This window comes from Pyrgilauda ruficollis, unplaced genomic scaffold (assembly GCF_017590135.1).
Source record: "Pyrgilauda ruficollis isolate IOZ18807 unplaced genomic scaffold, ASM1759013v1 scaffold1, whole genome shotgun sequence".
Lineage (NCBI taxonomy): Eukaryota > Metazoa > Chordata > Aves > Passeriformes > Passeridae > Pyrgilauda > Pyrgilauda ruficollis.
In genome coordinates, this window is record NW_024508100.1 from 11,976,744 (window position 1) to 11,993,510 (window position 16,767).

At 36.8% G+C, this 16,767-nt stretch overlaps 1 protein-coding gene across 4 annotated transcripts in view; it reads left to right on the top strand.

Annotated features, from left to right (window-relative positions):
• SLIT2 (slit guidance ligand 2) overlaps positions 1–15,395 on the top strand; it is a 255,996-nt gene extending 240,601 nt beyond the window's left edge. For 3 of the 4 annotated variants that reach the window (XM_041473555.1, XM_041473725.1, XM_041473638.1), the window contains 4 exons: positions 2,172–2,326; positions 7,990–8,278; positions 12,254–12,465; positions 13,553–14,324. In XM_041473555.1, coding sequence (XP_041329489.1) covers positions 2,172–2,326; positions 7,990–8,278; positions 12,254–12,465; positions 13,553–13,794 — 898 coding nt within the window. In that variant the 3' untranslated portion in view covers positions 13,795–14,324. Of the gene's footprint in view, positions 1–2,171; positions 2,327–7,989; positions 8,279–12,253; positions 12,466–13,552 lie in introns of all 4 variants that reach the window. The other variant, XM_041473469.1, reaches the window with a different exon arrangement.
• The last annotated feature ends 1,372 nt before the right edge of the window (positions 15,396–16,767 follow it).

The window sequence follows — 16,767 nt, forward strand, 5'->3', positions numbered from 1 at the left end:
TGCAGTAAATTTTTACCAGTGAAACAGTTTAAACCAGAGGCTTTTAATAATCACTCTTATCAGAGACACATTCCCTTTACACATTATGGTTTGTATATCCCTGGAATGACCCCTTGCTCTAAAAATGCATTTTTTTGTGTTGCTCTTATTTTTCTAAATACTATTGAGTGAACATTTAGAAGTTGTAAAATAAGTTTCCTTGAAACAAGAACATTACGTCAGAGTTTCTTGCTTCCTGAAGTCGAGAAGTTATATGCGCTTTGATTTTTCAGCACTTTTTTTTTGCCTGGATTCATTGAAATATGTTAAGTAACTTTATCATAGCATCTTTTATATCAAACAAACCTCTTGATACCTTGAATAAATCTTTCTCTTTAGGAATGATAAACCCTGACCATTTCCTTTGCCCCTATGGAAACTGGCAGTCCCCCTCCTGGCAGCTCCCATAAAGTGTTTATTGTGCCAGTGTCTGCTCTCTCATGTGTTTGCACTCTCAAATAGACCTGGGTTTATGTAAAGCATGCATGCTACCATGCAGATCTTTGATCCACAGTGAGCAAAGGCTGTTCACAGAGTTGGTAATAAATGGCTACAAAGCTATTTAATGTGTCACAGCTGTGAATGACCATGTGTGCTGCTGATCTGTTCCAGGACAAAAGCAGTTAGGTTAATTAAAGCATTACTAAGGATGTTTTAAGGTAATTTGCTTGATTTTTGCCTTGAGATTTAGGAACTTAATCCCTTTCAGCTATCTTGCTTTCTCAATGAGAAGAGCTAATTGACTGTGTGACTGTCCATTTCAGGCTATCATACAATTGGTTCATTTAAATAACTTTTTTCAAAGGATTAAGCTCACTTATTTGATGGTGCCCTGAAACAAATAAAGGCTTTCATGGGAATGCTTTTAATGTCTGGTCTCTAGACTACAACTCACACCTTCCATGCATATAATCAGCTCTATTTCTCCAGTGGAAAATGGACTACAAGTTATGCATGTACAATGATATATTCAGTCTCAGAATTGAGTAAAGGTGTTCTTCCTTCTCTAATGTATTTAAGCTGTGTTCAAGTACAGAGTAGTTCCTGCACTTAAGCACTTGCTACATAGATACTGAGGCTGATAAGCACTGGTAGCCCTTTTTTGTGCTTAGCAGCATGAGTAAGCTTGTCCTTAGGCAGGGTAAGCACCATGCTTGAAGCAAGCATTTTCACCTTGAGAACAGAACCTTCAGGCATTCTCATACTAGTGAGTTCATATCTTGTTAGTAAGCAGAAGAAAATTGTAGATGAGAAAAAAAAAATACAGCATTCATATTCACTGTACTAACCAGAAGTTGAACACACTCAAGTAACCATGCCAAATAAAGATAACAAATAACCTTATTACAAGTGTCAGTGGAGCTGTCTGGACCAATGATACAATTTTGTCTGGCAGGACTAAAGTTAGATTCAGTTCCGTATTCCATGAAATAGATTTATGTATCAGTGGAGTTGACTCAGGCTTTCATGCTTGCAAGATGTGTAAACCCAATACTCTGCAAAATGTAGGATACACACAGATTTGCATGCATATGATCTTTGAGTGACATTAGAATCACATAATGGGTTAGGTTGGAAAGGCCCTTAAACAATCACCTAGTTCCATCTTCTTTGTTATGGGCAGGGACAGCTTCCACTGGCAACCCGTCCCAGTGTTTCATATTAACCATATTAAAGAATTTTTTCGTTATGTCACTTCTTTTTCTTAATAGATTATATCTGGTCTATATCTACCCTCTCTGAGTTTAAAACAGTTGGGCTGTGTGCTTTTACTACAGGGCCTGGTTTAAAGTCTCTCTCTATATTTCTTACAAGCCCCCTTGCAATGTTGAAAACCTGCTATAAGGTCTTGCCAGAGCACTCTCTTCTCCAGGCTGAACAGCCCCAACTCCCTCAGCCTGTCTTCATAGAAAAGGTATTCCAGCCCTGTCATCATTAGTCCAGAAGAAGGGATGTTGTATTCTATTGGCTTTTAGGTATATGTGCATGTCTTTACTTAAAATGTAATTTTCAGGGGAATGCACTCCTAGAGAAATTCTGATCTGAAACTATATTGACTCTTAAAGGGGAAGAAGGTAAAAAACTGTTATAACCTGACCATCAACTGTTTATTATTAACGTTTATTTTGCAGTGTGGAAACAATTAATGATGGCAATTTCCACATTGTGGAGCTGCTAGCTATGGATCAGATTCTATCTTTATCTATTGATGGAGGAAGCCCCAAGATAATTACCAATTTGTCCAAACAATCCACTCTGAACTTTGATTCTCCGCTGTATGTAGGAGGTAAGAGGATTTTACTGCTTCTTACTAGAGGTATTATAGATAATTTACTGTGGTAACATGGTTTAAGAAACACATTCATTGTGTTTCTTAAAGAGACCCATTCATTGACATGACACCTTAAGATGAAACGTTGGAAGTTAGTGTCAATAGCTTCAATTTTAAGAAATAATATATCCTCAAACTATACTGGTTGCTTTTTTTGTAAGTATGTTTATTTTTTGTGACTGTAAAATTTTGTAATTTTCTGCTGTTATTTAGCCTTTTATTATACTGAAGGAGTGTGCTTAACATTGTTTAGCTGCATGAAGATTTAGTAATGCCTATTCAGAAAGTGTAGAGTGGTAGCATTCTGTTTTGCTCATTTTACCTTCCTATTTCTCGGTACTGATATCTGCAGGAAATGATAGCAATGTGTAAAGCCATGAAGTATAATTTATGTCTGGAGATCTTACTTCTTAGGGCTGATAAGAGTTAGGACCTAGGTAAGAATGTGCCCAGACAGCTGCCTCACTGTATGTGTCAGGGCTTGGGTTTTGTTTGTTTTGAGGAATAAATAAATAAATAAATAAATGTTTGTTTAATTGTTTGTTTAACTTGAGCAGCTAAAGTATTTGAAAAAATTTGATCATTTGATGCCAGTTACTCTCTAGAATTGTGAGTTCAAACACATTGTTCTAACTAGCAGTTCCTGCTGGATTTCTATGGACCTGTGCAATCTAGGTAAAAGTCAGGAAATTCAGCCAACACTTAGTGCCTCCTTACTTGGTAGCAAGTCTAAGTTCCTAGGGTTCAGAGATTCAGCATGGTTTTTAAATACTTTTTAAATGCTACAGATTTTCATGTTCTACTTAGTTTAACTCTTACAACAGGAGTTTCTGATCTGTTCTTTCTGTTAAAAAAAATGTTATTTCTTTTTCATTTTGCCTATTTCTTTTACAACTGAGAATAACTTTTTAGACTTAAGCATCTTGCCTCCTTGCAAAAAAATGTGCCATCAGTGGTACATTTGTTTGATGTACTGATGCCTTCAAACGTGGATTGCCCTGCAAAAATGCACACTGCATTTTTTTCCTGTGTATCACTCCTGTTTACACAGTATTCTATGCCACATTTGGAAGAGGGGGTCCTAGGCTCTTGATAGTACACTGTGTGCTTGCTTGCTTGTATTATCAACATCAGTTTGTTTAATGACTGCTGAGGCCAATTGTACTACTTGAAAGCTGAGCTTAGTGCAGAACAATAATCCTCCTCTCTGTTATAAGCACCTTTTGATGAAATGAGGCCAGACTGCCAACTGTAAACATTTACTCTGGGCACATTCTTACCACTGCAATGCTGATTTGTGACATATAGTTCACTTCCTTGCTTCTTCACCCTGCAGATCTGTACCTCCATTAAGAGAATCATACTAATCTGCATTGTCATCTTCAAGTATCAGAAGAATAACTTTTGGAAATAACCTTTTCTCTTAGTGGTTTGATACCTAAGAGCAACAGTCTTTTGCATTCTAGTGCATGTTCCTTCGGGAGGTTCCATGTTTATTCTATTATAATTCTTCACATTCAGGCTCCAAACAGACAATTATTTCTGCTGTCATAGAAAATGTTGATCCAAAAAAACAATAAAAACCAATCAAAAAAGCACATTGTAAAAAAACAAAGGAAAAAAAACCCAGTAGGTTGGCATTCAGGTCTTAATTTTCTTCTTCTTATCTAATTTATCTGTTTATGACTTTTTTAAATTCTCAAGACAGGTAATTTTCACTCTTGTATCTTTATATCGCCCATCTTTTTGAGATTCAGTATTTTTTTTTCTTATCCAACTATATCTAGATATTTTTAGGGAATTTGATTACACATTTTCATCAGTTAAGAACTTAAATTCTCACTAGGTTTTTTTGCAGTATTTTTATCTTTGCCAAAGTCTTAGTTTGACACCTAAATCATCATGTAGCTTACACTTACTCTTACCACTTTCCTGCTAAAATGGCATTTCTGATAAGCATCACCTCAGTTGGCAGGCTGAAATTCAGACTTAACAGCAAGCCCTTGTACAGTGTGTGCTTTCATTCTCTCTCATTCCCTCTTGTTCTGCCTTCCCACCCCCCCCTTTTTTTTTTTTGAAATGTTACTTTTAAACTGCGCTAATTGATTTATACCTTTTGGAGGTTTTTTGTCTCTTCCGAGTGTATGGAGTGTGGTCAGAATACACGTGCTTGTTATTTTTCAGTCTTTCTGTAACAAATTTCAGTAAATCATATTGAAAGTGCATGGCTTTTGTAAGAATTCTTAAGGGACAATCTGTTTCTTCTCAAAAATTCTTCAAAGGAGTCACAGACATCACTGATACTTCACATTCTTCTCTCGGAAATTAGAGCATATTTTACTAGTTGAGAGTGGCACCTTCTTTCATGGATGTCCCTATTTCTGAGACAGGTAGAGTATCAGCTGCTTCTCATTTGTGCTTGCTCTGTTCTGGCAGCTTCTAGAATTAGATACTTGTTTCGACAGTTTTACTGTGTGACTGTTATTTAAGAGAGAGTCCTACCATTTGCCTCCTTGAACAGTAATTTACCTGCAGTCAGATTCAGCATCCAACAGCTTTAAAGAGGGTGGGAACTACTCTCTTACCTTGCCAAAAATCGATCTGAAATACTTGTCTGTATTGTTTCTATGTCAGTTCTTTCCTAATTGGTAAAGAATCTTTATATAAAAATTATTTAAGAAATATTGCTAAAAAATATAAGCAGGTTTTACACACACTTTGGCCTTCTGACATTTGGTATCTTGCTAGAAGAAGAGAAAGTGTATAGGCTGAAAGCTTGTGCATATGTTTGCATTGTTTCCAAATGTCTCCCTTATTAGAGAAAATAGACGAAAAACTTCTGAAGCATGTGTGATATACCTCCTATTGCCTGGTATCATACATATGTGTTTATATGGTTCCCAGAAATCACATCTAAGTTTCCTGACACTTTCAAGTATAACATCTAGTTTAGCATTGCATTGGTGTGCTTAGTTTTCTACAGCTTTTATTTTCACAAAAAGTAACTTCAGTGCAGCTATTCTGCTGAGATACTCCAAGCATTTTGATGAACATTATCTGAGTGTGGCTTTCAAGGGAGACAATAGGTTGAAGGGGCCTTGATGACTCTGCCCTGTCCCTGGTTTGAGAATATAGCAAGTAGATGTGAGGAGATTGAAACTCATGATTGTTTGCTGTCTGAGTCCTTTAATATAATAGTTCAAAGCCTGTTTTACAGTTTGACCCTGCCTGGGTGCCAGGTGCCCACCAAAGCCGCTCTATCACCTCCCTCCTCAGCTGGACAGGGGAGACAAAATGCAATGGAAGCTCATAAGTTGAGATGTGGTCGGGCACAGATCCCTCAATGATTACTGATGTGGCAAAACAGACTCAACTTGAGGAAATTAATTTAATGTATTACCAGTCCAAATCAGTAGGATAAGGAGAGGTAAAACATTTCTTAAAGATACCTTCCTCCCGCCCTTCCCTCCTTCTCAGGCTCAACTTCCCCACCATCCCCTATTTCTCCATCTCCTTCCTACAAGCAGTGCAGGCACATGAGAGATATGGGTTATGGTCTGTTCATCACATTGTTTGTGCCACTGCTTCCTCCTCAGAGAAAGGAGTCCTTCCCCTCTTCCAGTGTGGGATCCCTCCCATGGGAGACCGTTCTCCACAAACTGCTCCTTCATGAATCCCTCTTTTCCCATGGGATGCAGTTCTTCAGAAACAGGCTGCTCCAGCATGGGTCCCCCTCAGGGTCACATGTCTGAGGAAAACCTGCTCCAGTGGGGGCTCCTCTCCTCACAGGTCCTGCCAGGAACCTGCTCCAGTACAGGATTCCCGTGGGGCCACAGTTTTCTCTCAAGCACCCACCTGCTCCAGCATGGTCTCCTCCATGGGCTGCAGGTGGATCTCTGCTCCCCTGTGAACATCCATGGGCTTCTGGAGCACAGCTACCTCACCATGGGCTGCACCACAGGCTGCATGGGAATCTCAGCACCTGGAGCACCTCCTCCCCCTTCTGCTTTACTGACCTCAGTATCTGCAGGGCTGCTCTCAAATAATCTCATTCCTCTCTGGTCACATCTGCACCTTTATAGATATATTATTACACAGCTGTCGCTACCGTCACTGACTGGTTTGGCCTAGGCAGACTTGACAGGTCCATCCTGGACACAGCTGGCATTGGCTCTCTTGGACATGGCGGACACTTGTGGCAGCTTCTCGGAGAAGTGTCTGTAGCCCGCCCACTACCCAAAGCCTGGCCACACAAACCCCATACACTTACTTGACTGATAAGATCAAAAAAGATTAGGCACTTCAACAGTATGGATACAATATTGTTCATTTCTGTAATCAATGAAGCCTAGCACAAATGAAATTACAATAACCTCTAAATGAAAGGCAGGTCTACTTCATTAGGCTACACAGCATTTCTGCATGACTCTTAACTGTTCAGAGTAATATAGGAAGTTATTAGAAGTATCAGTTTACATGGTTAAGGAGCAACTATGCAGAACATTGCTGCTTTCTTGTCGTTATTTAAGTACCAGAATGAAAATTGTTGATTTTGCCTAGGAGTAAACCTACACAGCTAATAAGAATATTTATTTTAAGGTAAACAGATCCTTTTTAATGTTCAGTGCACTCTGATTTCCTTTACTTGTGAATCTCAGGACTCATTTGGACATTTGTGTATTCATTATTAGAAAGCACTCTCTTAAGAACTGTCTGCTATAGGCTAATATGTTGGCAATAAGTAAAAAGAAAACAAAAAGCAGGGGGTAGAAGAACTTCACGTTTACAAGAAAACATTTCATAGTAATGTTCCTTCTGAATTATTCTTGAATGATTATAACAGGATAAGTGCATCACATACACCTACTGCTCTAATTACACCTTAACAACTATAAACTATAACAGAGGAATTACTCTGAAAATGGTCAGCACTGGGGATAGTTGCATTATCTAAAAGTGTATACAAATAGTAGTTGGATGTTGCATTATTTTTATTATTGTTTGTTTTAGACTGTAATGGCAAACTATGAATGGCTTTTAGTTTTATTTTATTAATCTGCTTTTGAGACATGCTAAACAAAAGTATTTTTTGTTTTGGAGCCTCAACCTGTTAAACTATCCTTTCCAAGAAATTTTCCATAGCAAACCTCACATTTGAAATGTGTAGGCTAGCTCCATTTTGATGAGCTGGTCCTACTAAATTCTTCTGGATTTGAGTATCTTAGCTAATAAAAAAAATTACATATCAGCTGCTAAATTTCAACAACCTTTGTTTTCCTGGGATTCAGAAACTGTGTGCTATCCTGGACTTAAATGCACTAGGTCAAAACCAGGCAAAGCTGACCTTTTCACAGCTCTGAGCTTCCTTTCTGGTGAAGTCTTATATTCATCTCTTAAACATAACTTAGAGACTTAAAGGTTTGGAGCTAGTTTACACACATGCTTGACAACAAGGACAATTTCCAAAACCTAGATTATTGTTTGTGGTTCTAGTTTGAATAGCTAAGAATAATTAACTTAGAAGAAGTATTCCTTTAAAAGTATTTTAAAAATGGAGAAAATGGTATAGAAAATTGTGAGACTATTACAATGATTATTTGCTATTATTAATTTCCTAGGCATGCCTGTGAAAAACAATGTAGCAGCTTTGCGCCAGTCGCCAGGGCAGAACGGCACTAGCTTCCATGGCTGCATCCGTAATCTGTACATCAACAGCGAACTCCAGGACTTCAGAAATGTGCCCCTACAAGTGGGAATTCTGCCAGGTTGTGAGCCTTGTCATCAGAAAGTTTGTGTGCATGGCACATGCCATGCTACCAGCCAGTCAGGCTTCTCCTGTGAGTGCGAAGGCGGCTGGACCGGACCACTCTGTGACCAGCAAACCAACGACCCCTGTCTCGGAAATAAGTATGTCCTTCCTCAAGAAAAAACAGTAGTATAATGTGCACATACGTCTCCTGTTATGTGTATTTTTTTCATAAAAGTTCACACTTGCAAGAAGCAATGTAACATGGGCATGTAAAATGAAAACAGCATCCAGGTTTTAGCATATGTTGTTTCCATAAACCGAATGAGGGAAAGTCCCCAGTTCAGGGGAGCAGATTCACATATCTCACTGAAGTTCTGCCTAAAGCCTGGGAGGTGCTCCTGCATACTTCTGTATGGGCTCCTTTTGTAATGAGATTCACTGATGCAACTGTGGGTACAATCCTTGGCAGAAAAATAATCTTGAAGTAGTTGCAAATGGAAAAAAAACCCTATTTTCTTCTTTTCAGTTGTAAATAATGAGGTAATTAAACCATTAATATTGTTATTATTAATAATAATATTATTAATAATAATATTCTCTACTGTGTTTGTGAAAAATTATACAATAGACATACCTAATATTTTATATTTTCAGATTACCCCAGGTTTTAGGAGGAAAATAGATTTCAATCTTTATGGTGGACTTCTGGTTAAGTCTGAGTGTGGTAGTTTTATTTACTAATTTGAGCAGAAAATTTTAGTTTAGATATTTATATATGTCTGTAGAAAAGTTCTTGTATATAAATGTGTGGAGATAGAACAATATATGTATAATTGTGTATATGGTATTATTGATATCTATGCATATTCATTTTTCAAATTTACTGTAGAGACAGATTCTATTTGAGTTCATGGACTCCCAGCACAAGAAGATCAGAAACTTCAGAAGTTCAAATTTATTTTGTATTTGTTCATCTTGGGTAACACGATGCCATTCTGTTTGTCCTTACCACAGTCCTTATTACAGCTTGGCAAACATCTTTTTTTTTTTTTTTTTTTTTTGGGAAAACTGGTAAAGCAAGCCTGCTTGGGTCTTTTGGCTGCTGCTTTTTCAGTGCAGCGTTTGCCTATGTAATATTTGACTTTTGACTTTTAAGGACCAGTGGCTATTGTTTTCTAAGAGATTTTAAATCATCTTTTCACATAGTATGTGGAGAATCTGAACCTTTAAAGTTTAATACAACAGTTAGCATGCTTTGCAACACAGTTTTTTGGTTATAGACTCTTTCACTACCTTTAAAGTTTTGAATTCTTCCCAGAACTAGAGCTGTCAGGTTTTGAAGGAAATCATTATAGCATTTAATTTTTTATTGGTTTTTTTTAGGCTGTCCTCTTTCACAGTAACTTTAAAGAAAGGTAGTCACAGCTGGTTATAAAATGCAAATGTGACTTCACATTTCAATTTTTCAGGATTAAAAAAATAACATCAAACTGTACCCACAAGTTCTACTATCAGAAAAACCAGAGAATTTCTTTAAACTGTCCTTGAAATATTGGATTCTTCATTGGTTCTTATAACTGTGCACATTAGCACCCAAACTGAGTGCTTTCTTGCAGCAAATTATGAAGTTATTAGTATTAGATGTAGGCAGTATCAAAGACAGAAGTAAGTGATCACAGTGTTAATATTTTGTTTGCTCTTTAAAGTACTGGGTTTGTTTCAGTTGTATGCAGTGCTGTGAGCTTTTAAGAGAGAAAATCAAACCAATTTTTTTTTTATTTGGAGTGGAGGAGGGCTTAATTGTTCTTTACTTCCTGGGGATTTTCATTCTGTATTTCTTGATTCATCTCTAAATTGTCTGTTGAATAGATGCATTTTATCCATCTAATACAGTTTGACATTCTGCTTTATCTGAGCAACAGAATTGTCACTGTGATCTCCGTTTCAAAAATGCAGATGATCTTTTAGAGATCCCTGCACATCATGAAAAGGCTTAAGACACGTTTATTTTACCAACATAGTGGTGTTTGAATTCAAAATATAGTGACCAAAATTTGTTTTCTAGTTAGTAAAGGAATAAGCACATTTCAAAAGAATAAATAAGACCTCAAGTTGTCTAATCATCCTCTAGATAATCTCATTTCTTCCCATGACTGACTGTGTCTGGCGCTTATGGCAGTTATACATCCAGCTTGAGTGCCTGACACAGGTACCTAAAATTAGATGAGATGAAACTGTGCCCAAGAGTTTGCACTTAGCTTGATGTTCCTTACAGTACAGTCTGAACATGAAATTTAGAGCTTCAAAGAGCAGGTGGAAACAAAAGTATGAGAATTGGCATTAGCCAAAATTTAATTATCTTCTAAGTCAAAGCAAAACTTTACCAAAGACCTTGACACAGATTGCTTTAATATCTGAAGCCTGTATAGAGTATGGCAGGATGTCAGTGCCACCTGAGTAACTGTAGATCAGATGTCCTAAAAGTGGATGTTTATAAATGGTGAAAAGATCAAATGCTGAACATAATGAAAAATAAACAAAAGCTATCTGCCCTGTGCTACTGTCTACGCCTTCCATTTTGAATTGCTTAATAACAATTTTGAAATATCAGACTTCAACCACAGGAACAATTTTTAAATTTTGTAGAGAATGTGGTTGCTTCAAAATACAGACTAATAGAGAAGTAGGAGGTGCTTAACCTATTAGTTTTATATTTGCAGGTTTTAATCCCAGACTGGTTATGTTATCCTAAAATTTCAAAATGACATGTTGCTCCTTTCAAAATGAGATGTTGCGTCTTAACAGAATTCTTCTTTTAAGACAGCATGCAATTTTAAATTAATTTTTGCTATCTTCAAATTGAAACTAATTATTTTGTTCTAGATCAAATGGGATTTTTGTATTTTTTTAATCTCAATTTTTTAATTTATTAAGGTGGCTGTCATAACATACAAAGGGGGTTGTGAGTTCAAGAGTTGTACACTATAGAGAGGAAAAATATTAGAGAGCAGAAACTTTAGGAAGGGGGGCTTGTATGTTAGGACTGCATTCCTCCCCACTGAGGAATTTTCACTGTGATCTCCCTAGGAAGTAGTATGTAGGTAGAAAATTTTTCTATGGACACAACAGTTAAAGAGAATAACATTATTTTTGGAAGGAAGTTATTGACCCTGTGCTGCCAAGTGAGGAAAGGGAAGTAACTTTATTCCAAGTCATTGGTGGTGGTTTCAGAAGATGAAGTCCCCTAATGTTCAGCTTACAGCTAGGAACAGGTAATTAAGCATCCTCCTTTTGGGAAACATCACCTCTCTCTCCAAGAGAAGTAAGACCAGCTGTATGTTCCCATACATACACTAAGTTTTGTACATCAAAACTTAGCAGATGCAGATTAACTCACAATCTTTTTTGTATTAACAACAAGATTTGAGTCTACCCCAAATGTTTATCGAAGCTCAACTGGGAAATTAGCTGCTTTATTCACTTTGGGTGAGACTTGACAATGCACAGCCTCACCTAGTGTGAGGTTTGGTCTGAATTCTGGGGGAGTGCTGTTGCCTTGCAGAGAAGCACAGAACTGCCTCAGTTGTTACAAGGCCCTGCTACTTGCACTTGGCAATCCAGACTACTGTATTTGAAGGGAAAGCACATGTTCAACTTGAAACTGCCATTGCTTGAGTCAGAATAGCTTCTCTTAGGAAGTGCCTGACCTGTCTTTGTGCTGGGAGCCCCATATTTCATGAGTGACAATATGGAGTTCCTTTTAAATATACACGAACCAGAATTTCAGGTGAGTTTCTTTTTTCTTTGGCTTGATTTCACTGTGTTCTTCTCAAAAGCATGCTGAAAATGTAGGTAGACAGAAAATATTTTTAATACCTGTGGCCTGTAAAATTTTTCCATAAACACATCTACAGTGGCTATTTTCTGGTGAGAGGGAGTTCTGTACTGCAGCTTGTTTTGTGTAAACCTGCATACCAATTATAAACCACTTCACTGCATCTCACTGAAAAAGTCCATTAGAAACAAAAGCAATTTCTTCTGAGTACAGTCCAAAGTATTTGTAGTTAATGTTGCTTAGCCTGAACTTTGATGAATAATTTATTTTTATTCTCTTGGGCTTGTTTCCCCTGTAGATGTGTGCATGGTACCTGCTTGCCGATCAATGCATTTTCATACAGTTGTAAATGCCTGCAGGGACATGGGGGAGTCCTCTGTGATGAAGAGGAAATGCTGCTTAACCCCTGCCAATCCATCAGGTGTAAACATGGCAAATGTAGGCTTTCAGGACTTGGGAAACCATATTGCGAATGCGGCAGCGGATACACGGGGGACAGTTGTGATAAAGGTAAAAAAAAAAGTCATTCATGTTGTTGTGCTCTTAGAAAATAGGCTTTTTTAGTAAAACATGAACAGCCAAGCACATGAACAGCCAAAAACATGACCAATTTTTTTTTTCCACAACACACACATTTGTTGCTTTTTTTTCTACCATAAGACTTTATCTTGATGAGAGAAAAACCAAGCCTTTCCCATGAATTTGTTTGCATTTTGAGGATTTTTTCATCAAACGTTTTGCTGTGAAAACATTTCTTTTTTTTTTGCCTTTATTCAGAAACACATTTTTACTATATTTAACTATTACCTTTTACCTGCTGTATCTTTCTGTATTTATTGTTTCTCTACCTTCTGCAACTGAGAAGCCAAATCCAATGATTCTGCTCCTAGTTTTATCACAAACTCTACTTTTGACCTCTCAGCTTCAACTGATTTATCACAGCGAATTATGCAGGTGAGATGGATGAAAACAGGATGACTTTTTCCCCTACCTTTTTCTTTCTCCTTTGTCTATCAAAGCTCTCCCTCTCCCTCTTTTACCCTTACCCCAGATGGCATTTATTTCGTATTGTACATAGATGTGAATAGAAGAATATGGTTGTAGAACTTTTAACAGATGTCTCATTTTTAGCTGCCTTTATACCTCAGTAATTTATGAAGTTGGCGGAATGTAACTTATATTAAATAAGAGTTTGAATAATATTAAACTCCAGGTCTAATAAATTAAATTGCATGCTCTCTAAAACATTTCCCTATGGTAAACAGAACCAGCTGCAAGCAGTATAGCAACAGAAGATGTGTATTTTTATAAAAGAGGAAAAGATTTAAGCATCCAATTTTCTTGTCATTGTAATAGCTTCGTATTTATGGTTTACACATACATAACATAAGCTTTACCAAAAATAGGAGGTATAGGGAATGAAACCCAGCATTAATCACATTAGGTTTGGAATACACAGGTTCCAATACACAGTCTCAGTCAAACTTTAAAATACCAATCCCAACTGCAAATAGCAACACAGCACCTTCCTGTGTTACACGTTCTTTGACCCGCGGCTCAAAATTCTATCTCTTATTTTAAACGTTGTTTCCCACAGAAATCTCTTGTCGAGGGGAACGAGTCCGAGATTACTACCAAAAGCAGCAAGGGTATGCTGCGTGCCAGACGACCAAGAAGGTATCGAGACTAGAATGTAAAGGCGGGTGCTCCGCCGGGCAGTGCTGCGGGCCTCTGCGGAGCAAGAGGCGGAAATACTCCTTCGAGTGCACCGACGGGTCGTCGTTTGTGGACGAGGTTGAAAAAGTGGTGAAGTGTGGCTGTACAAATTGTCCCTCCTAAGTGTCCCTGTCACACTTGTCTTTTGAAAATGTTGTATACTTATTGACCGTGTCGGACTAATTAATGCTTCATAGTGGAAATATTTGAAATATATTGTAAAATACAGAACAGACTTATTTTTATTATGAGAATAAAGACTTTTTCTTCATTGAAAAAAAAGATTCAAGTGCTTGAACTGAGACTTCTCATACCCAAGAGGAGCTTTGAAGAAAAAAAAAAAGACCTGGTAACATTGCAGCAGAAATGGGAAACTTTAACTGCTTTTAACATGGATTCTTCTTTATAACATGCTGAAGATACACTGACACTATACACATGTGACTCTCAACTTAACAGCTCAGAGATGAAACACTGACCAGAACACGAGGCTTGTTTTTTCACTTTCATATCAATCTATTTTATTGTCTTGACAGACCATACCAATCACTTGCCTATGATGAGGAAGCTTTATGAGCAAAAAGAATCAGATTATACAGAAATAACAATTGCTTGAAACACATTTTGTCTTTTGGAATTATTAAGCATCTTGAGAAGATGGGGTCTCATTTAATGAATGGGAAAAAGGAGATACAAGAATATACTATAATCCTGAAATCTCCTGATGATGTGTACTTTTATGTCAGCATGTTAGCAAAAGAAGCATAAAAAAGTGTTTATCTTCCCTTTTACAGTATTAATTTTTGTAATATAAATGTTCTGGGGATGATAAAATAGATTATTGATGGATAAATTAGTAATAATATGGATTTCTGTTTCTATGAGTTCTAAACAGCTCTATACAGTATTGGGTTTCATTGAGAAATATTTATTGTATCAAAGTACATTGTACTTAACCCTTTTAGGCCATCCCTTTTACTGTTTTTCAATGCTTTAATATATATTAATTTATATTTGTCCCAGTATTTTTGTAATTTTTTTAAAGGTCTTAAAAATGAGGATTTTTTTGCAATAGAACTAACGTAGCATGTCGTCTTGGGGTAAATGTTTTCAGTCTGTTTTTTCCTTTCCATTCCCTTTTCCTTTTCCTTGGAATCTGACCACTTGGTGTCACTGAATAGAAAGTGGTGACAATTTGCAGTTTCACATATAGCAGATATTCAGGACACCTACCAAGAACCTGTAATATATTACAGAAAATGTCTTTACACTAGATGGCAATTGTAGAGAAGTTAATTTTCCCTATATACAATACTTACAGAAAATAAGATGGCGTGTAGAAAATTCCATTAGAAGATAGATCTTTATAAATTAATATTCCTATGGAGCTCTTTACCTTTTTTATAAAAAATAAAAAAAGGCTGTGCTATCAAAAACTGTGATTTTCCCCAAATAATAAAACTACTTTACTGCCCCTAATGTTCCCCATGTTAACATGTTGCTGCTAAATTATAATGTAGAACTGGTAATCAATAGTGGGTTGTGTTCTTCTTTCAGTAAAACCCAGGGTATCCTGTAAAAATGCAGATGTTTTTTCAATTTTATTTTATTATTTTTTTTACAAAGAAGTTAGATGTACATGTGTAATGCAGTGTGCTTTGTCATATTTGGACTGATATCAGTAATGCTACTGATGTTTGTAAATTAAACAGATATTTACTTCATTAACAGCTTTTATTTGTATTCTTCTGAGAACTTTAAATTGTCTAGCAGCCTTTAATTAAACATCTGTTGCAAAGAATATTTGGTAAAAAACAGAATAAAACCCAACCCTAAATCTAGTGTATTCCTTGCTGAAAATCTGAAGAAGGAATTGACTTGGGATAATTACACCTAGAGGCAGTGACATCTGAAAATATCTGTGCATTATGAACTCAGATGAACTTATACCAAAACTAAGAAAACTACTTATAAATACAGTACACTGCAGAAAAAGGCAATTTGAGTCTATCCTAATACCTTAGTGGTTATAAGAATGGCAATTTGACAGTTGTTCTAGCAAGTAGTATGATTCTTTAGAGGAATTCAGTTTCACTAATTTTTGGCTAAGTATTTTAAATGTGAGCAGTTGGATGGGATGATACTTAACCAGGTTTATTTTTCTAATATATTTTTTACAAATAATTTTGTGTTTATTTTACTTAGTCTACTTTAGTATTTTTCTAAATATCCAGTGAAACAGCCTTTGGTGTGAGGGCTTCTTTGCAGTTTCTGTGACTGCTAAAAAATCTGCTGTAAATAGGAGTAGCTTTGAGGAAAAAGAAGGCGTTTTTGCCTAACAGTATTCTTGGGTATGGAAAGATCTCTTGGAGCTCAAAGTCCCTGTATCTGGAGCTGAATTGCTTTCTGTCTTTGTATAGACAGAGAAAGATGAACTTTGCAATGGTATTCAAGCAATACTGGCAGCTACTGGTGATCTTGAGGTCATCAAGAGAGGGAGTTTCTGTGGTCTGCAAGCAAGAATGGAATGGAATGGAATGGAATGGAATGGAATGGAATAGAATAGAATAGAATAGAATAGAATAGAATAGAATAGAATAGAATAGAATAGAATAGAATGAGAAAGAAAGGAAAGAAAAAGAAAAGAAAAAGAAAGAAAAGAAAGAAAGAAAGAAAGAAAGAAAGAAAGAAAGAAAGAAAGAAAGAAAGAAAGACCCAACACCCCAAAAACCAAACCCAGCTTTGTCACCTGCTCCTCTGAAGAAAAACAAGGCACCTACATCAAGTGGTGATTCAGCTTTCCTTAGCCCCCTTTCTCAGAACCTCATGCATCCTGAAGCATTCCAAAGTGCCACTGTGCATGACAAGAGATAACTCCCTCAATGGGATGGGTCACCCTAACACCTTTCTAATACCTAAATCAAGTATCTTGTAATACTGCTATAATAGGCTGCCTTGTCCCTGTGTTCCCCAAAAGGGAAATGGGAATCTGAAGGAACTGTCATTTTAGGTATCGCTACCACAGTGAAGAATTTAGCTCACTGCAGAACACTCCAGACACAGGTGTTCATTCAAAAACGTAAGTCATGCAGCTTT